The 22,885-nt window shown below is 41.7% G+C and overlaps 1 protein-coding gene across 5 annotated transcripts in view; it reads left to right on the top strand.

The window, feature by feature from the left end:
- Nucleotides 1-22,885, top strand: part of CADM2 (cell adhesion molecule 2) — a 1,004,393-nt gene that overhangs the window by 822,860 nt on the left and 158,648 nt on the right. For 3 of the 5 annotated variants that reach the window (XM_073584445.1, XM_073584444.1, XM_073584448.1), the window contains one exon: nt 13,241-13,345. The exons of the other annotated variants lie outside the window; for them this stretch is intronic. In XM_073584445.1, the coding sequence (XP_073440546.1) occupies nt 13,241-13,345 (105 nt within the window). The remainder of the gene's footprint in view (nt 1-13,240; nt 13,346-22,885) is intronic. 5 annotated transcript variants of the gene reach the window in all.

Below are 22,885 nucleotides of genomic sequence, written 5' to 3'. Positions count from 1 at the left end.
CCATATTCATGAGCTCTGTATAGCCAGTGTCAGACTGGGGTGCCAAGGGCCCACCAGTAAAAAATGACTTTGGGGGCCCACTTTTCACCTGCATGTAAATATTACACTACCCTCATTCACAAATGTACCTGTATTTCTATATAATAATAAACTAGCTAGTTTGTACACAGTAAATCATAAGAATTATGGAAAGTACTTTCCATATAGTGGGGTTGGGGCCCATGTTTGCCCAGGGGCCCACCAGGGGATTCCCCTGTTCCCCTATGGGCCAGTCCGAGCCTGTGTATAGCCCCGTACCCTCCTAATTGGCAGTTTTCTGCCGATGCACTGTTTACACAGAATTGATAGGGGTGGGGGTATACAGAGTTCAGCATTCAGAGAACTGGCTGATGTGCAGTAGAAAAAAAATATTTAATCAAAACTGAAGTAAGCACCACAGAGATACATTGCTGGATTCAAGGTATCTGCTCCTCATCATGCTGCTTTGTTAGCAAAAACGTAATAACAGATTTCCTTTAAAAGGTCGTTCCCATCTCTGCATGTTATGGTGTAGTATAGGATATGTTATCATCACTGAGGGGATGTTCTATGGAACGTCCTCTGACGCTGACAAAAGGAAGATTGAAACACTGTCAGTGCTGTTGTGCATGGAAAATAACCCCTGAGGAAGCATTTGTGAAACGTGTGCCAGGTGCATTTGTAGTGTGAGCACCTTCCACCTTGGCTGCCAGGACATATACTGCTAAATTCTTATATCGACTGACATTTTTCAATTTTCTTCTGGCATGCTATTGTTACTTCCATTGTGAATTATCAATTGATGACCTGTTATCTTTTATACTTGGATTATTACTTTCGGAATCTTTGCTTTACACACGTGTCAATGTTGTCCTCTCTGTTGGGACATTTTCAATTGTTATTTTTCTTTGTCTTTTAATCATTTTTTGCAATAAGATATTTATTATTTTGCTTAGTTTTTCCCTATATTGCACTTTATCATTATCGGTATCAGTCATGTGCATGAAAAGTGAAAATGAACGTCACTACAGACACTGCGTTTTCAGAACCAATTGGAGACGGAGTGATTGCACCTCTATCGATTGTGAAGTGATGGAATATCCTACAAATATGCATTTACTTACTTAGAAATGCATCTATAAAAGTATCCTACTTTGAGTAACCTAGCAACCGCTGAACTCTTTCTGAGTGACCACCCCATCATTACATGCAGCTGGATGCACAAAGATGCTTTCTAGAATTTTGATCTGACCTACTAATACAAGATCACAGATTCATACACTTTTAATAGGTTAGAGCTTGTAACAAACTTTTTTTTAACCACAAGCTACCCCTCTATGTTCAGAAGCACAGGGACATAGGTTATAATAACAAAACAGCCAAAACTCAATGAAAGGACAGCATTGACAAGACCGATAAATAATACATTTGCTACATTTTGGGGTATAAAACATTAACGCGTCAGCGGAGCGCGGCTTTCTGAACCCTTCTTTGTTTGCTTGTTTTTCTGTTGATTTTATTCAGGAGTCTAATGAATTATAGACGGACGCGACTCTCTCTTCACATTCCAAAGCATTCTGTTAGTTTATGACAAATGAAAAGTGTGAAACGTGCGGAAAAGACAGTGCATATTGTTTGATCTCTAATTGGCTAATCTGGATACGGAATATCACATAGAACAAGGTCATTGATGATCACTTTTCTTTTCAGGTGCACCCGAGAGATGAAAGGCAATATACTTTTTTATGTAGCAGCACAGATGATAGCTGAAATCGATACAGATATGAGCAGAATGATTACAATTCGCCCGTAACTGTTACTTTCCACTGCCGTCAAAACAGTCAGCAATATTATTTTCATTTTTCAATGATGGAGGGGGATGGTTTAGCGGGTGGGGGAGAGGTGGCCGTAAAAGAGCTTATGTATTTTTGGTGGAGTGGAAGAGATCAAACTGTTAGAATTCTCCGTGCTGCATTTGCAGAATCGATACTACAGCTGCTCCTTTCATTTGTCTTGGCTTTTATTGATAATAATAAATGTCAAGAAAACACTCTCCGAAACAGGAAGGTGTTCACAAAGATAGAGATTATGGCAACAGCGCAATGCCAATGAGCCGTTGTCCTCCATTACAGTCTAATTGCCTGATTGACATAGTGCAAATATACATCATGGGAAGGCTTATGTTCGGCAGCGCCTCACTAGGTGGTTACCACCCTCATTCATGATTTCCGAGAAGATTCAAATATTTTTTGTAGTACAATTAGGGTAAGTGCACACCTTGCGGTTGTGCTGAGGATTTTTCCGCGCGGATTTGGCAAAATCCACAGGTAAATCCGCAGGTGAAAAGACCGGCGTTTTACCCGCGGATTAGCCAGCGGTTTCCGCCTGCAGTTTGACACCTGATCATGGAGCAGGCGTCAAACCGCTGCGGAATCCGCACAAAAAATTGACGTGCTGCGGATTTAAAACCACAGCAAATCCACACGGAAAAATCTGCAGCATGTGCACTGCATTTTTTCATTTCCATAGAATTTAAAGGTACTGTACAATGCAGTCAAATCTGCTGCGGATCAGCAGAGCCAAAAACGCTGCTGATCCGCAGCAGAATCCGCAACGTGTGCACATAGCCTTAAAGTTTGATTTTTATGCATTTTGAGCAGTGAGGAAAAAAGATGCTAAACAGTTGATTTACACATTTGTTGATTTTTTTAACAAATGTATCAAATATTTGCATCTTCTATCATTTTATAATCTAGAGTGCCAAACTGCTGAATATTTCATAATTTAGAGACATATTGTACTTTTTTGCACTGTAAATAATTCAGGATTTTGTCCACAATGTGATTTCATGATTGATAGTTGGCATTGAAGATTTTGGTTACTTTATTAAAGGGACTTTAAGGGAATAAGGATGAATTTACACTGACTAATTATCATGAACGTGTGTTTCTAGGAACATTCAATTCCTGTGTAAGCAGGGAACCAATTGCTTAAAGTACTGTCACACTTAGCGATGCACCAGCGATCCCGACCAGCGATATGACGCGGTCAGGATCGCTGGTGTATCACTAAGTGGTCGCTAGTGAGCTGCCACACAGGCAGATCTCACCAGCGACATAGCAGCGGTCGGCGGTCGCTACTTACCTGTCAGACGCGGCGATCCTGACGTCCTCCGGCCCGCGTCTACACATCGCTCGTCAGCGCCACAGGAAGCCCAGCAGGAAGCTGATGATGAGAATCGGCCCAGGCCACTCTCGCGCAATCAGCGATAGCCAGCGGGGGAGCCGGACGGAGGTAAGTATCAGACATAGTGATATCGCTAGCAATATCGCTATAACGTCACTAAAACCAGTGACGTTATAGCGATATTGCTAGCAATATCGCTTAGTGTGACAGGCCCTTTAGTGAATGAGCTAATCATTCTTGGCAGCACATCATCCTGTGTAAACAGAACATGTGCTGCAGAGAACAATGACAGTCTATGGTTACAAAAATACCTGTTACTGTTTGTTCTGTGAGCCTCGGAAGCATGGTTACTTGTCTAAACAGGATATGAAACAACTGCAAATCATCTCACATTAGGCAATTAATTAATTAAGAATAGCCAATTAATCAATTGACAACTTAAACTGCAACCTTCTCAGCTTGATTCATGTACTGTAAGTCACACACAGTGCATGTAGGATTTAAGGTCCTTAGAATAGGCCATTAATATTTGGCTCTCTCAAATAAAAGTCTGAAGGGGCTGCAGTCTCCTCATTGTTTCCAACACCTTTCTAGTTTGATTAGACAAAAGAACATGTGCTTCTAATCTTTTACTTCCGGCTTGAGCTGTCCATACCATGGTCTCACGTTAGACAAAGCTGGAGTAGCTAGACAAAGGATAAAAGAGAGTGCAGTTGCGAGGAGGGATGCAGCATGAGGAGTTCAGTGCTAACTGCACAAACCAAGTAGGGGATGGGGCAGCATGTGAACCCAGAAGATGCAGCGAAAAGGTCTGGAGGTGTAATCGTAACCATGGAAAATAGTTCATATTTTCCTGACACAGACGTAGACTTGAAATTGTTAAAAAGTGCTTGATTTAACATAGTGGATCACCGTGTTTGACAATTTTTTATTTATTTTTGGAGAATTTTAAGAATATTTAATATAAGGGGATAATTCCTCAATTCTCTTTTCCAAGAAAAGTAGCTAATTTTGTGCATTTTTTTCCATTTTGAAAAGTGTGAGGAGTTTATCTCAAGGAAACTAATAAAGCCTAGCAAATTTACCGCAAATCATAGCAGAAATATACTCTAGTCCACGACTAGAGAAAATATCTGACTCTGACGCATGGGAAGCAGAAACATGCCAAATTCATTCATGAGTCATGAGTATCTTATGCTTCAATCTAATTGCATGAATGTATAGGCGCTTTCATATATATGCAAAATTAAAAAAAGCAAAAACTGAGAAAACGAAGTTTGGTGTAAGTTTCCTTACATTTATACTTTGCAGAACCGAGATGGTGAACTGTTGATAGTCATCATTTCGGTGATTAGTATGCAGAGATGAATTTAAATGTTACTTACCTGTATGAGTGCATACTAAATCTTTATAACTCTTTGGTATAGTAACATTTCTTCACTTTCTGTTAGGAGTTGGATAGTGGTTCTTTTTGTGTAGCACAGGAAAAACGAAGGTCCCTTTATATTGACCAACCTGCGGCACGATAGGAATGACAAATAGTGTTCCTTTCTGGAGAAGCAGTCATTTAAATGTCTGTTTAGTCAGACAGATGATCATGCTCACTATGTGATCTATGCCAGATCGCTTACTGCACGTTGGCTGCAATTGTTCTCGGCAGTGTGAGTTCTGTTTGTACAGAGTGATGCACCGCTGAGAGCTATGACCTTTTGTGCCGCAAAAAAGTGTTTGGCTCTTTCACTATGTGATCAGCAGTCTGTTTACATGACATGGTAATCACAAAATGAGCATTTTTAACAATGCTCGTTCTTGTTTATGTTGCAATGTAAAGGCCCCTTTAGGTGCAGAAAACTCATGCTTTGACAACTGTTGATGAACTTTGTACAGTCTGCTTGTACAGAGTAGGTAGAGGTCAAAGACCAAGATTGCGAACTAAAGATTGTATAAAATTACTGTGTACAATTGATAATGCAAAAATAAAAAAAAATCACCAAGTCCCCATCCGATCATACTTATGAATCTATGGGACCTTGTTGATTTGTATGGGACCTCTCAAATACAACCAACAGATGAAAAAAAAGAAACGGGGATTAGACAATTTGAATTTCATTGTCAATTTTTTTGTATCAGTTGGAGATTGGGCCACCCCCTGAGGTGTTTATTAAAAATAAAGATGAAATAATTTCCTGAAATTCATTTGATTCACGCAAAAGATTTGATTTGGTCCCAATACATTTGGGAGGAAAGAAGATCGCCACCAAAAGATGGTAATTAAGCTCTGAAATCTCTTGAAACCCCTAAAGTACAATAATTAGAGAAAGGGGAAGAGATTAACACATAATAAAATATTATCTCACCTTTCCTAGGTCCATCAATCACCTGTCCTGCCACAGCAGATCCTGGTCCTTTGCTTTTTGCGTGTGGTCTTCAGATCTTCTAATAATGACTTAGGGCCCCGTCACACATAGCGACTCACCAGCGATCCCGACAACGATATTACTTTGTCAGGATCGCTGATGTGTCACTACATGATCGCTGGTGAGCTGCCAAACAGGCAGCTTCACCAGCGATCAGGACAGCGACACACGGGTAACAAGCGACGCACATCGCTTAGTTACCCACTGTGTACCTTAGTTACCAGCGCACTGGTGCAGGGAGCTGGTAACCAAGGTACACATCGGGTTTCTGCGCCGCCCGGCGCTTAGAAACCCGATGTGTACCTTGGTTACCAGCTCCAGCTCACTGATCGCTGGTCTCCCACCTGCCACACGCAGCGATGCATGCTGGCCAGTGGGAGACCAGTGATCAAAAAAATGTCCTGGCCATTCCAGGATGGTCAGCAATACCCGGCAGGGGGGCCGGTCGCTGATAAGTGTCACACACAGCAATCTCGCTGGTGAGATCGCTGTTGCATCACAAAACTTGTGACTCAGCAGCGATCTCGCTAGCGAGATCGCTGTGTGTGACGGGGGCTTTAGCCTCACATGATCACATGGGGTGGGATGCACATGATTGATGAGCAAAGTGAGTAGAGGACCAGGTGGAAAGTTGGACAGCAGGACAGGTGAGAGGAAGCCTAGAAAAAATGAGATGATATGTTATTATTTTAACCTCTTCGTAGCCCTTAAAACAATAAACCCCCTCAATTTTCCTGATCAGTAGAAGTTCTGGTAATTAGGCTATCCATTCCATAGAGACTCCTATAAAGACAACATAAAATGTAGATGCATATAAATTGACCGTGTTTTATTTGCTGTACTTTTTTTTGTATGGCATCAATTTCAACTTTCAAAAACAATGTAGTAACAGTTCAGAAAGATATAGTCTTTTTTTCATATTTCTTTGATTTTTTTGTTTTTTTTCCCCAATTTTTTTTAGCTTGAATGTTCTGTTAAAGATTTAATGTGTTCATTGCTAGCTGTTCACCGGGACACCTCCAATTCAAGCCTTCAAGTCTGTGATGCATTAAATGTGAAAAAAGAAAACATGAACAAGGGTTAACAGTAGCATGCTCTAAAAATGATCTTTCGTTCCAAATGGAATTACACCTGGTGATCTGTAATGGATTGTATTTCATGCTGACACTTTCATTCTTCTGCTATACTGCTTTTGAGCATCTTCTTTTGTAAGCTGTTTCACTCAAAAAGATAAACAGACAAAAGCACGGCAAGAGAGAAAGGAACAGAAAGGCAGCCATGTGGAGAGACATGCCGCCTAGTAACAACCTGGCCCCGTGACGGCCATCCTCATTCACGCCTAAGAGTTTGCACATTGTGTCCCGCCTGCACTAGCACTGAAAAATTATTAAAAAAGAAATTAAAAAATGTTGGGTCAAATGAAATATTGACTGGTTCTTTTAAAACGATGTCTTCAAAGTGGCAATGGCCACAAAATAATCTTACATCTGTGCAGATTTTGTCTAGGCTGTACTAGAAGCCATGAGCCTACACTTAAAAGTGACAGTAGGAGGTGCATCCAGAAGAGCTGGAGGTCTGGTTGCCTAGGCAACCATAAAACACAAAGTCTTTCTCACACTTCTAAACTTCTCCCAATTGATGCAGCTCATCCAGAAATTGAAAATTCTTTAATCTTTTAATGCTTTTCTAACATCCATATATTTTCCATTTTAATTCGTCAACAAGTCGTATTTTTAAGTGTAGGCAAAAAGTGAAATGTGAAATTACAATTTTCAACAATATTCTTTTTACTTGAGCAGCTTTATGAAAACGTTTCCTTTTTTTTGCACCGTTCCTGTTTTATAATCCAGAGCTGCATTCACAATTTCTCGTGCTTCAGAGTTAAAGCTTTCCATCACTGCACTCTCTTGTCAGCAAAGAGATGGCTCCTGTGAGTTAATGCCTTACACCTGTGCATTATTTATAAAAATTTAAATTCCATCTCCAAATGTAAAAGTTATATTTTATGCCATCGAGCTATGTTATTAGGATTGTAGCTGCCAACCAGACTGACTGTTTCCAGCAGCAACTAGTAGAATTGTGAGCGCAGCACTGGTATAGTACGGGCTGTAACTGATTATCAGTACTTGGTATTAAGACTTTTATTTACAATATTATATACATTTTTTAAAAAATATACAAAATATCTGCTTATAAACTTAAAAGTGTTGTTCATAGGTAAATTCTGAGGATGCCATGCGAATTTGCTCTCCATAAAAGGAAAGACTATTGTCTCTTTGGTGTCAAGGATGGTAACTAACTTGTAAGTCAATGGGCAGGTGTAAAAGTCTGTAGATTATCTCATCCAAGAAAATCCAGCCAACTATACAAATGACGCTCTGATCAGAGTTTTATCAGAGTGTCAGCATAGTGTGATCCAATTCTCTCCAATAAGGAGGTCATGGACCACAACATTTCTCCATCTTCTCCATTTTGTCAGGTCAAGGAAATCTGATTGTGTTCAGATGTCAATCGAATTTGTTCCAATGATGTCCACGCACTGAAAGAAGGTCACAGCAGCGAAAGAAGGTCAGAGTCCAAAGTTGCAGACTTTTCACTCCGTTGGCCTCATTATACTCAATAACTTAATTGTGGGCCTACAGGAAAACTGCTTTTTAGATATTCTGATAGAACCTTCAATGGAATCATAGCTTTTGGGCACAAAGCTAATGAGAAGGCATCTGCATCTGTGCTGCTAAATGTACTAGTCAGTTATAGTTTTCTATTAAAGGTTAAAGGATAGAAACACGAGAAGCAATGGAATGAAATTGAAAAGGGAGATTAAATAGATAAGATAAAGGAAAAAACTTTTTCACAGTGAGGGTGATCAATGAGTGGAACAGGCTGCCACGAGAGGTGGAAAGTTCTCCTTCAGTGGAAGCCTTCATATAGAAGCTGGAAAGACATCTGTCTGAGACAGTTAAGAGAATCCTGCATTGAGAAGGGGGTTTGACATGATGACCCTGGAGGTTCCTCCCATCTTTAACATTCTATGGTTCTATGATTCTATGAAAGTGTCAAACTTTATAACTAGAGAAAAGCAGATTACTTTGCACAACCCTGGTCCATGGTCCAAGTAAGTGCTCTCTTGCCAAAGAAAGTTGTTGCCAATTTCCTAAGCTTGCGGGTTCCCTGGTGTAGTTTTTGATTTGCCAGCCTAGCGTGTTGTCATATGCAGTGTAGTGTGTGGCACACAGGTGATGTCTCCCCAGCTCGGCTAATCATAAACTTAGTTTGAGGGCGAGCAAATTCAAATAGCTCCAATCCATGACTAATGACTACTGACCTGGACAAAGGATTGGGATTGCGCAAAGCGATCTACTCATCTCTATTTAGAAGAACCATTACCTAAAAGTATCATAGATAACAAGGGAGGGTTTCAGTGTGAATTAGCTCAACTCCCTTTGGTACAACTGAGCCAAACTTAGTTCTGGGCGTTTTGATGAAACGCGACAGTACAAGAGTCCATAAACCTTTTTTATTGCACAATGTTCTCCAATCTCTACTTTTAATCTCTACCAAAAAGCGATTTTCAACACAGCCTCATTAAAGTGAATGGTTAATGCTGTTGTTTCCTGTACAGCTGGTGATAGCAAAAATAAATTGTGATCCCCAGACCAAAACTCAAGTGGCAATTTGTATAGTGGTAAAATTCCCTATAGAAAGAATGTGTATCTACCAGTAAACATCTGTGTCACCCTAAATTCTGTATTGTCTTACTAATTACTAGTATAATACAGCAGTGAAGCGAATGAGTAAAGAGGCATTGCTATGTTATCCATTCATAACTGATCTTCAAATATCTGGCTCCATGTGGAAATTAAGAAGCAGATGGAAATATGGAAACAGCTTAGCTGTTCTTCGCATTCTCAACTACCAGAGACCACCACACTGAATTGATATATAAGGAGGGGGTGGAGACCCTCATTTGCCCCCACACACGGGACCTATGCAACCCTTTATGTATGATAACTATGTGTCATGTGTATGTATTGACTTGTAAAATAGATTCGCAGTTATTACTGTGTACCCTAATATGTACTCTACGTGTTAAGTAGTTTACATATTAGAGCTAGGGACAATAGGGGTTAATCCCGGAGGTTGGGCTGACAGCTCAAGTGGGACGGAACTTCCTGTTGGAAGCTCAGAGCCCAGGCACGTTGGTTCAGGGCAGAGGCTCTGCTGCGGCTAGGAGCCTTGCCAGACCGAAGGAGGGAAAAAGGTGCTTCATGGGACCTTTGGGCACCGAAATAGGCACTAGGACCAGGTAGGTACCCCATCGAAGGGACTTCAAGCATACAGATTCCAGCATATGGACTACCTCTTCTATCGGCCGCCGTGACTGCTGTCGGTACGGACATGGATGTCGTTAGGGAGAGAGCAGGAGGTTGATGTTGCACTTTATTCATCTCTTTTATTAAACTGTTTCCCTGTTGGACTGCAGCTGTGCCTGGAATTGCGTCTGTCCTGTGTATTCCTGTACAATGTGTTGGGGTGTACATTGACTGTGGCTTAGTTGACTCGGCTGGGACTACCATCCCGGGTCACCTTGTTACTGATACATCCCTTCAATTCTGAAACCTTTGCATATACTATTCAGGTTTCTGACAACTCATGTCCGCATTTGATAAGAGTCTGACATCTAACAATAATGATGTGATTTTAGAGTGGTCAGTAATTGCCCAGACTAGTCATACCGCAGACTCTCACTCACAATTACTGTTCTAATATCTATCAAAGCAGTTTATGTCCAGCAGAGAACTCATTTGGAAATGTAACAGCAAAACAAAAAAACATGTTGACCAAATACATGATTACGAACAAGCAGGGTTCATTTAATTCTCTGGTATTCATGCTATGTTTCTGTTTAAGAAATTTAGTAACTGACTTCCTATTAAAGTTTTCTCAATCTTGAGTTCATTCCAACTAACGCTCATATAAAGTGAATTATTGGAATCAAAATGCATTATTTTCTAGTTAGATTTAAAAGCCTCTTCCAATACAATAGAGAAGTAAACTGAGCTATTGTGTCTGACTTAAAAGACAGACACCACAGGAAAGGAGGCGAAACAGAGCTGAACGTTGCAGACTTTTCCCTCCATTATACTAACTGGCTCCATTGGGGGCCTACTGGAAATCTACGTTTTGGGAATTCTGATGGATTCTTCAACAGAATCATGGATATGGGGTGCAAAGCTAATGTGAACACATCCTTATCTGTGCTGATCTTTATATTTCATTATTATTTATTTCATTCACTTATATAGCGCCATTAATTACACAGTGCCTTACTGACATTATCATCACTGTCCACATCGGGGATCACAATCTAGATTCCCTATCGATATGTATTTGGAGTGTTAGAGGAAACCAGAGAACCTGGAGGAAATTCACGCAAACACGAGAAGAACATACAGGTGCTTCTCACAAAATTAAAATATCATCAAAAAGCTAATTTATTTCAGTTCTTCGATACAAAAAGTGAATCTCATATTATATAGAGTAATTACAGAGTGATCTATTTCTCCTTTGCCCAGGTAAGACGCTTCTGGCGTTGTCTATTGGTCCTGAGTGGCTTGACACAAGGAATGTGACACTTGTAGCCCATGTCTTGGATACGTCTGTGTGTGGTGGCTCTTGAAGCAATGACTCCAGCAGCAGTCCACTCCTTGTGAATCTCCCCAAAATGTTTGAATGGCCTTTTCTTAACAATCCTTTCAAGGCTGCAGTTATTGAGATTGCTTGTGCAGCTTTTTCTACCACACTTTTTCCTTCCACTCAACTTTCCATTAATATGCTTGGATACAGCCCTCTTGGAACAGCCAGCTTCTTTAGCAATGACCTTTTGTGGCTTACCCTCCTTGTGGAGTGTGTCAATGACTGACTTCTGGACATCTGTCAAGTCAGCAGTCTTCCCCATGATTGTACAGTCTACTGAAACAGACTAAGCGACCTTTTTAAATGCTTAGGAAGCCTTTGAAGGTGTTTGTTGTTAATTATTCTAATTTACTGAGATAATGACTTTTGGGTTTTCATTGGCTGTAAGCCATAATCATCAACATTAACAGAAATAAACACGTGAAATAGATCACTCTGTGTGTAATGACTCTATATAATATATGAGTTTCACTTTTTGTATTGAAGAACTGAAATAAATTAACTTTTTGATGATGTTCTAGTTTTGTGAGAAGCACCTCTACAAACTCCTTGCAAATGTTGTCCTAGGTTGGATTTGGACCCAGGACCCCAGTGCTGCAAAGCAACAGTGCTACTCACTGAGCCACCAGGCTGCCCCTTATTTTATCACTTATTAGAAACTCACCTCTTGTGTCTCTTAACTTTTCAATTGACAAATCAATTATAGTTTTTATTTTAAGGGTGAAGGATAGCTTAAAACTTTAATGTTTATTACTAGAAATAAGAGCTGATTTTACACAAACCCAGTTCAATGCGCAAATTACCTGACCGTCTCTGCTCCTGGGAGCGCCATTTGCTTTGCCAGCCTGGTGTGATAACATCTGTGCAGTGTGCAGGACACAGCTAGTCGTAAACTGAGCCTAGGATCCCGGAAGGTACAGAAATTCTTTGAGCTCTTCTCTAGAGCCACAGACTAGTGACCTGGACCATTAACCGTGGCTGCATGAAGTGATCCGTTCATCTCTATTTATTTCTTTATATATATAGATATTTAGAATATTACTTTATATTACTGTTTTGCAGAGGTGAAGGCAATGATAACTCTGATGACCACTATTATTTTTAGTACTAGTATAAGTCAAATCATTACATGCTTAGGAGTCTAGTGTCCTATGCATAGATTACCCACCCTCCATGGATGACTATGCTAGTGGGATGTCCTATTAAGTGAATGTCAGCCATCTCTCTAGGCACAGAGAGTGAATACTGTCAATCAAAATAATACTAGATGTCAATCACTTGTATTGCTAGTATTCTACATCTAATATATAATAGTCAATTTATACCCTTTCAGAAATCCCCTGTGGCTCAATAAAAGGGTCTTTATGATTGCTGCCCACCATTGACTTCTGTTTTAGCTAGGGAACGACTGCTGAGTACAAAATACAAAATGTGGAGTCAATTGCATCTTAGTTTTCATTGATATACCCCAGAGGAAGTCACGGCAGGTGAAACAGTCGCTTTGCCGTGTGATTTCCATCCTCTTAGCATGTTATTTTATGCTTGTTTGTCTCCCACTTTTACCCAGCATGTTGTTTCATCCATATCTGATCTCCGACACACAATCCATTGTACATGGCATGGATGAAAGCTTGGTTCTTGTCAATTAAATTCACTCTCCATCGCATCAGATGGAATCATTTTTTGCAGTATCTAGTATATGAAAAAATAATACAGTATTTTATAAACCTTTTTAATGACGTGAAATCTGAAACGAGAGTGATTTAATATTATGTAATGACCAAGTGTCTAGAGCACTTCGCGTAAGCATGTCTACGTTACTGTGTGTCTACATTACCCAGCTTAACCATTGTTATGATTTTTGTATGCTATGATTTTGTCTTTATGTTTCATGTCTCTTTTTATGTTTTCCCATTGACCAGAATCTTTATTTACAACCACAATCATCCCCCTTTTCACCACTGCAACAGTCAAAACCTCTGTTACCATAACACCCCGTTCAACCTCATCCGTCTCTGGCACCAAAGGTATGTTTGATCTACCGTACACCTTGTGCTCTAGTCTGATGCCAATTTCAGTAGCTGAGATGAGATAATTGAAGCTAATTGGGTTTGAAACAAGTCAATGTTGGATCCGCTTGAATAACCAAATTTCTGTTTAATTTCTGCTGTACATTATTTGTTTCCACATCCATGGAAGGATACTTGTCACATCGAACATGGTATCTGATCTGTAGGCAGCAAGTTATAGAAGAGAAGGGGCTGAGAAGATCGAGATATAACTTTATGGGAAACGATTTAGTATCACTTGTATTTTATTCATTTAAATCAGCGTTGATTACATAATTAGGAGTCCAGTGGGTGGTCCTATTTAGAGATTGACCACCCTCCCTGTTCCGCTATTCATAAAATTATAGCGCTCAATGACTAAGTGTTCAAGTGAGGGATTGACACTCATCTCTTCATCTCCAGTCCGAGAGGGAACTGTGTCAATCGTGACGTAGGACCGCCAACTGGACCATAAAAAGGGCGATGATTTACAAGAATAAAGTATAAGTTTTACCTGTTCCCAGAAAAGTATATATCAATCAGCTCAGCTTCTGCTGTATAACGCACTGCCTACAGAAATGTGTGCATGTGACAGGCTCCTGTTCATGGTTCCAACTGCAATTGATATAGATTATGCTACCATTCAGATGCAATCAATCAAGTCAGAAAGATATGCACAAATGTTGCATTTGATGTCTTTACATAACCAAAAAAGGAATGTGGTCTTTCCAAAATTAAAGCTATAAGGATATAATATATATATACAGTGGGGCAAAAAAGTATTTAGTCAGTCAGCAATAGTGCAAGTTCCACCACTTAAAAAGATGAGAGGCATCTGTAATTTACATCATAGGTAGACCTCAACTATGGGAGACAAACTGAGAAAAAAAAAATCCAGAAAATCACATTGTCTGTTTTTTTTTCATTTTATTTGCATATTATGGTGGAAAATAAGTATTTGGTCAGAAACAAGCAATCAAGATTTCTGGCTCTCACAGACCTGTAACTTCTTCTTTAAGAGTCTCCTCTTTCCTCCACTCATTACCTGTAGTAATGGCACCTGTTTAAACTTGTTATCAGTATAAAAAGACACCTGTGCACACACTCAAACAGTCTGACTCCAAACTCCACTAGGGTGAAGACCAAAGAGCTGTCAAAGGACACCAGAAACAAAATTGTAGCCCTGCACCAGGCTGGGAAGACTGAATCTGCAATAGCCAACCAGCTTGGAGTGAAGAAATCAACTGTGGGAGCAATAATTAGAAAATGGAAGACATACAAGACCACTGATAATCTCCCTCGATCTGGTGCTCCACGCAAAATCCCACCCCGTGGGGTCAGAATGATCACAAGAACGGTGAGCAAAAATCCCAGAACCACGCGGGGGGACCTAGTGAATGAACTGCAGAGAGCTGGGACCAATGTAACAAGGCCTACCATAAGTAACACACTACGCCACCATGGACTCAGATCCTGCATTGCCAGACGTGTCCCACTGCTTAAGCCTGTACATGTCCGGGCCCGTCTGAAGTTTGCTAGAGAGCATTTGGATGATCCAGAGGAGTTTTGGGAGAATGTCCTATGGTCTGATGAAACCAAACTGGAACTGTTTGGTAGAAACACAACTTGTCGTGTTTGGAGGAAAAAGAATACTGAGTTGCATCCATCAAACACCATACCTACTGTAAAGCATGGTGGTGGAAACATCATGCTTTGGGGCTGTTTCTCTGCAAAGGGGCCAGGACGACTGATCCGGGTACAAGAAAGAATGAATGGGGCCATGTATCGTGAGATTTTGAGTGCAAACCTCCTTCCATCAGCAAGGGCATTGAAGATGAAACGTGGCTGGGTCTTTCAACATGACAATGATCCAAAGCACACCGCCAGGGCAACGAAGGAGTGGCTTCGTAAGAAGCATTTCAAGGTCCTGGAGTGGCCTAGCCAGTCTCCAGATCTCAACCCTATAGAAAACCTTTGGAGGGAGTTGAAAGTCCGTGTTGCCAAGCGAAAAGCCAAAAACATCACTGCTCTAGAGGAGCTCTGCATGGAGGAATGGGCCAACATACCAACAACAGTGTGTGGCAACCTTGTGAAGACTTACAGAAAACGTTTGACCTCTGTCATTGCCAACAAAGGATATATCACAAAGTATTGAGATGAAATTTTGTTTCTGACCAAATACTTATTTTCCACCATAATATGCAAATAAAATGAAAAAAAAACAGACAATGTGATTTTCTGGATTTTTTTTTCTCAGTTTGTCTCCCATAGTTGAGGTCTACCTATGATGTAAATTACAGACGCCTCTCATCTTTTTAAGTGGTGGAACTTGCACTATTGCTGACTGACTAAATACTTTTTTGCCCCACTGTATATATTACATTTAATTCTGAAAATTATGATGTTTGCTTTGATTGTTGGAAATCATGTACCCTGAAGAAACCTGGATGCATCAGAGAACATGGAAGGAATTTGGTATGGAAATAGTTTACCTTAACGTAATTACTAATTGTGAATTCAAGAGTTTTTTGGAGATGGGTCATTGACTCTAGAGAAATCTTAGAGATTTTATGTATCATAGGGGTTTGATTTTTCTCTGAATAAGCAATCAAGAAGAATAGACTGTTCCTAATGGACCTATTTCTTCCTCTCAAACATTGTATAGCATGATACTTAAAGGAGGACATATAATTGGTGCGGCTGCACAGTGGCCCAACATATAAGAGGGCCTCTACCACCTCCAAATCAGCAAGGAGCTTCTGTCGTAAACAGAACTTTTGGACTACAAAGGGCCCATATACTATTATTGCACAGGCACCCTTTTATTTTGGTGTCCACCACTGGTGATACTATACAGAATCCTTTATGCCAATATAGCCATTGTCACTAGAGATGAGCAGTTGTAAATTCCTGGTCCAGCGGCCAGGTCAGTATTCCATGTCCATTGCCCAGGAACACAAGGAACCACCTTCTACCTGCCAGCATGTCTGGCTCCTCTTCGGATTAACTCACCTATCGCAATGTAATGTGTGTATCATTTCACAAAAATATCAAGCCAGGCCAGCTAGTCGAAATGGGAGTCAATGGAGCTGGCAAGACAGAAACGGTTTAAAGAGACACCGTTCCAGTGGCCACGGAATACTGATTTTTCCATTGGACAAGGCTCCCGTGTATCTATAAATGGCAGCTTATTACCCATCAAGCTAACAATGGAACCTCTATGTCATGAATATTGCCCCATAAATACCAAAAAGGTAACTGCTGTTGTTGATAAATAATTAAAAAATAGATATTATTGGCATGTGCAACTGGAAAATTCCCACAGTGATTACTTCCTCGCAGTAGCCCACATGAGGTCCTATACAGCCCATTTATACAGGTTACACCAGATTTCCCCACAGAAACTGCATACACATATTAAATAGATTTGTATGACCTGGTGCCATAGATGTCGTTACTGTGAAAATCCATGTTGTAATAGCTATAATAACTTATTGATAAGTTTTCCTATTAAATTCAAAAATGTAAATTTTATTCATCAAGGTAGATAGTATCATCAAGGTAGATAGTAATAGAGCTTATATGTCCAGACATATGGACCCAAGTATATCCTCCCAAACAGCCTGGCTGACAGCTGTCACTAGTACTGAGCAGTGAGAGGTGAAGGCAGAGTTTAGCTGGTGAATACACGTGGACTGATTGATGACCTCTTTCACTAATGAGTTGCAATCATTTTAATAAGAAGCAGGAAAACTTTCAAAAATGAGTATCGTGCTAATCTGACATTGATTTTCAAAGTAAATTAATCAGCCTCACCAGGTCTAAGAGATGTATTTACTGGGATTATGTTATATCATGTTTTTACTATCTCATCTGACAGCAGCATGATGTAGGGACAGAGACTGTGATTCCAGCGGTGTGTCACTTAGAATAGTGGGTGCAGCAGTTGTGATTAAATCACAATTGTCTCTGCTGCATATACTGAGCCACTGATTGGCAGCTTTATGTATGCACTGTATAGTGACAGAAAGCTGCTAATCAGTGGTGAAGGCGGAGTTAAACAGAGCAGGAGGACTACACGACACGAGACAACTAGTCCTCTAGTGATAATCTCCTGCTGATAAAAGAGTGGTTTTTTTTTAAATAGCACACAGCCCAGTAAGGGACACATCTCCAGAATCAGCCCTTACATCAGGCTGCTCTCAGATTACATAGCACATATCTGGTGACATATTCCTTTTAAAGGGAACTTGTCAGTAGATAAACTCTCTTAACCTGCAGATATGGGGTTAATCTGCTGGTTAATAGTGCTGTTATTCAGGCCAGTACATCCACTTAGCTGAATGCTGTGGAAAGAAAATTAACTTTATTCTCCCTGGCAGCTCTTGGGTTTCAGTCATGGGGGCGGCACTGGTTCAGTCACCACTCTGAGAATAAAGAGCGAATGCTGCAACCGTGTTCTCGACCCTAGCTGACAACCGGCCCTAATGCTGGGGGCGTCGTTACAGCAACCGGTGACTGAATCAGCGCCAGCACCACCCCCATGATTGGAAACGTGCCCCCGACCCTAGCTGACAGCCGGCCCTAATGCCGGGGGCGTCGTTACAACAACCGGTGACTGAATCAGCGCCAGCACCACCCCCATGATTGGAAACATCCCCCGATCCTAGCTAACAGCCGGCCCTAATGCCGGGGGCGTCGTTACAGCAACCGGTGACTGAATCAGCGCCAGCACCACCCCCATGATGGGAAACGTGCCCCTGACCCTAGCTGACAGCCGGCCCTAATGCCGGGGGCGTCGTTACAGCAACCGGTGACTGAATCAGCGCCAGCACCACCCCCATGATTGGAAACGTGCCCCCGACCCTAGCTGACAGCCGGCCCTAATGCCGGGGGCGTCGTTACAGCAACCGGTGACTGAATCAGCACCAGCACCACCCCCATTATTGGAAACATCCCCTGACCCTAGCTGACAGCCGGCCCTAATGCCGGGGGCGTCGTTACAGCAACCGGTGACTGAATCAGTGCCAGCACCACCCCCATGATTGGAAACGTGCCCCCGACCCTAGCTGACAGCCGGCCCTAATGCCGGGGGCGTCGTTACAGCAACCGGTGACTGAATCAGCGCCAGCACCACCCCCATGATTGGAAACGTGCCCCCGACCCTAGCTGACAGCCGGCCCTAATGCCGGGGGCGTCGTTACAGCAACCGGTGACTGAATCAGCGCCAGCACCACCCCCATGATTGGAAACGTGCCCCCGACCCTAGCTGACAGCTGGCCCTAATGCCAGGGGCGTCGTTACAGCAACTAGTGACTGAATCAGCGCCAGCACCACCCCCATGATTGGAAACGTGCCCCCGACCCTAGCTGACAGTCGAGCCTAATGCCAGGGGCGTCGTTACAGCAACCGGTGACTGAATCAGCGCCAGCACCACCCCCATGATTGGAAACGTGCCCCCCACCCTGACTGACACTGGCTCTGTATTAAGCATGGCTTTCCACAATGTTAAATGATATGAAACTACATGCAAAAACCGTTGTGATTCAGAAAATAATCAATGGCGTTTTACCAAAGACGTTCTTATCTGTGATCCACCTGTAACAATTATTCTACCACTGTTATTCTTACCTGAGTGGATGAGTTTTCCATTATTTTGGAGACCTGCGGTTCCGTAACGTTCGCACACTGTATCAGTTTAGAATGTCTTCTGTGAGCCAAACAACGCAACACATGTTTGACTTCTAGTCTAAGCTTATACTTTGTGTAATCAGGACCAGATCCAGATCGATCTTCAAAATATAAAACCATTGTTTCCATTCCATTCGCTAAGGGCTAGCTCACGTGAACCATGATTATGTCTTCCGAGAGAATCGGCTTGATTCTGATGATTTTCAGCTCAAACTCTGGTCTAAGCATGAGCCAAGTGTCAGTCTACTGTGATACAATTTTCTCTCGTGAATGATATAACAGGCGCGGAGAAGAGGGAGAGCTTAAATCCAGCATCTTCTCCATTGTTTGTGCCTGCATAAATCAGACTGTACTCGGATGACATCCAAGTGCAGTCTGATGTTTTAAACACACCCGTAGACTTTAAAGGGTGCTGTGTGAGCGAGTCCAGCAGTGTCAGAAATGCTACTTTAGGTTAAGATTTTATGCACACAATACTATAGAGAACATTGCATAATTTAGCATTATTCAGTAGTTAGTCTTACATACATTACTCTGGACAGCCACTTTAAGACCGCTGACGGGAGAGTACGTCAGCAGCCAGTATTCCCTGCTTTGAGGTGGGCTCCGGCGGTTTTCAACAGCCGACATGTGCCCACAATAGGCGTGAGCAGAATTGTGATCCGCCCGCGCCTATTAACTAGTTAAACGCTGCTGTCAAACGCTGACAGCTGCTTTTAAATGGCACTTCCGGATGCCAGTCCGGAAATACGCATATCGCTGACCCCAGTCACATGATCGGGGCTCAGCGATGTGTTGCCATCACAAACAGAGGTCTCCAAACCTCTATGGTTGTTGATGACGAATTGCTATGAGCGCCACCCTGTGGTCCGTGCTCATAGCAATGCTGCAATTCTGCTGCATAGAGGTGATCTGTGCAACACCTCTATGTGGCAGAGGTGATCGAGTAGTGGATGCTTCTTTTCAAATAATTTTATTGTTTTTTTAGTCATTAAACAGGGTAAGGGAAGGAAGGTAGGAAGGGAGGAAAGGGAATGGGAAGTAAAGAACCTTGTACAGGTACGGAAAAAATTTAAAACTAGAGAACTCACAAATAGGCATTAAATAGCATATAGCAAATAACAACAAAAAAGGAAAAGAAAATCGACAATCCTTATTGTCAGTCCCATGGAGGCTACTGAAGCATGCCAAAAGTAAAGAAAAAATGTGTTTAAAAATATAAAAAAAACAAAAAAACATAAAAGTTAAAATCACCCCCCTTTCGTCCCAATTAAAATAAAACAATAAGAGGAAAATCAAACCTACACATACTTGGTATCGCCTCGTTCAGAATCGCCCGATCTATCAATAAAAAAAGGAATAACCTGATCTCTAAATGGCGTAGCGCTGAAAAAAATCAAAATGGTCACCGGGACATTGCATTTAAATGTAATAACGAGTGATCAAAAGAATGTGTCTGCACAAAAGTGGTATCGTTAAAAACGACAGCTCGGCGCACAAAAAACGAGCCCTCATCCAACCCGAGAGCACGAAAAATAGAGACGCTCCGGGTCTCGGAAAATAGCGCATTTTTTTTTTTATCAAATTTTAGAATTTTTTTCCACCACTTAGATAAAAAAAGAACCTAGACATGTTTGGTGTCTATGATTTCACAATAACCTGGAGAATCATAATGACAGGTTAGATTTAGCATCTAGTTAACCTAGCAAAAAAGCCAAACAAAATACTAGTGTGGGATTGCACTTTTTTGAAATTTCACCACATTTGGATTTTGTTCCCATTTTCTATTACACGAAATGTTAAAACCAATGGTATTGTTGAAAAGCACAACTCGTCCTGCAAAAAATAAGCCCTCACATGGCCATATTGATGGAAAACTAAAAAAAAAAAGTTATGGCTCTGGAAAGAAGGGGAGTGAAAAACGAAAACGCAAAACCGAAAAAAAGCTCCGGTCATGAAGGGGTTTAAGTGAAGATAAGTGGGCAGCCATGATAGATTTCACATTCTGAACTGTTCAGTAACCTGCAAAGTTCTTAACATGAAAATCGCACACTAATCACAAACTTGCACCCATTCAGCTGTGCATTCAAAGCAATTCTCTCATCTCAGTGAACATTAATGATTAATGATTTACAAAATGGAACGCATTTTACATTGCATGCTCCCATTGTGGCATATAAACAAGACTGACACATTTTCACTACAGATGAGCGAATTTATTTGGATTTTGGCCCTGAAACTGATTTTGACATATTCGGGCCATATTCAAACAATATTCGTGCCGAATGTTTGTCTTATGATCGGTTCCGAACATATTCGGTAATTTCTACTCCCATTGACTCTGATGACGTTCGTCTGTGTTCGAGGAATATTGCAAAAACAATATCCAAATCCGATTGTATTCGGAACCGAATCCGAAAAAATTTGTTCATCTCTAGTTTTCTCCTGTAATGGCAGCGCAAAGCATTTTCCTACGTGTGTGGCACCTAACTGCACGGATGATTGTGAAGATATTTGCACATTACTGCAGTAATTAATATATTCAATGTATATGAAAAAAACAGACACTTGTGATGGATAATTTGACAAAGACCCGCTGAAAGTTGGGACTAGATAGAAACTTTAGCTATGACCCAAGTCTCATGACCAAAGATCTTTCTGTGCTGCCACATCGTAGCATGTTGTAGGTATATGTAAGATCTCGATGTAACCTGCAAGATACTGTAATGGGGACAGCTAGGGATAAAAAAAATCCAAATGGATCTGACATTTTGTGGCTTACTGGTCACATTACCTTGTGGGCTGCATTGTGGTACTTTGTGAGTTGCAATGTGGACCCATTCACTTGAATCAAGCTGGGAACAAGCAACGATACAGAGTGATCTTTGGCTGCCATTTTGTCATATTGGAGCAGCCCTGTAGTACCAGCCCTAGGCTACTTTCACACTAGCGTCGTGCGATGGACGTCGTCCTGCGTCGGGGCGACGCACCGTCGCACGTTGTGAAAGTTTTGCCCAAACGGGGGCAGCGGATGCAGTTTTTCAACACATCCGCTGCCCCATTGCAATGTCCGGGGAGGAGGGGGCGGAGTTTCGGTCGCGCATGCGCGGTCGAAAATGGCAGACACGACGCACAAAAAAAAGTTACATGTAACGTTTTTGTGTGCGTCGCGGCCGCCAAAACACGACCATATGTCGCAATGCGTCGCTAACACAAGTCTATGGAGACAAAACGCATCCTGCGGGCAACTTTGCAGGATGCGTTTTTTCTCCAAAACAATGCTTTGCGACGTACGTCGCACGACGCTAGTGTAAAAGTAGCCTTACATGGCCCTTTAGACATGTATATGTTAGGTGGAAATGGGTTACAAGGGTGGTCCGGTCTAACATGAAAAGTCCACTGTTGCTCTGTGTGACGGGAGGCGCTTGAATCTAACCCAGTACAGTGACTGTGCGCTGCGAGGAATCCATGCTCTCTGCACCAAGAACGGAGGTCAGGTATGCGATGTGCATACTCCCGGCAGACCCCATCTAGGGGGCACGGGCGTCTTGTTGTCCAGTCAAGATAAGAAGTCTGCTGTCACTCTTTGTGACTGCACACTTGTGAATCTGCTCAGTGCATGCACTGTGTGCTGCGAGGATTTGCCGTTCTCTGCCCCGGGAACGGAGGTCAGGTATGCGATATGCATGCTCCAAGCAAAGCCCGTTTAGTGAGTACGGTTGTCTAGTGGGCATGGTCTGGTGAATATGAGTGTATTGAGTGAACATGCGCCCACTCGACAGGTTGGGTAAAGGGAGCATGCATAACGCATACCTGACCTCCATTCCC

This window comes from Dendrobates tinctorius, unplaced genomic scaffold (assembly GCF_039654945.1).
Source record: "Dendrobates tinctorius isolate UK_male_01 unplaced genomic scaffold, ASM3965494v1 ptg000084l, whole genome shotgun sequence".
Lineage (NCBI taxonomy): Eukaryota > Metazoa > Chordata > Amphibia > Anura > Dendrobatidae > Dendrobates > Dendrobates tinctorius.
The sequence above is the reverse complement of the archived record's forward strand: the minus strand, read 5'-3'. Positions and strand labels throughout refer to the sequence as shown.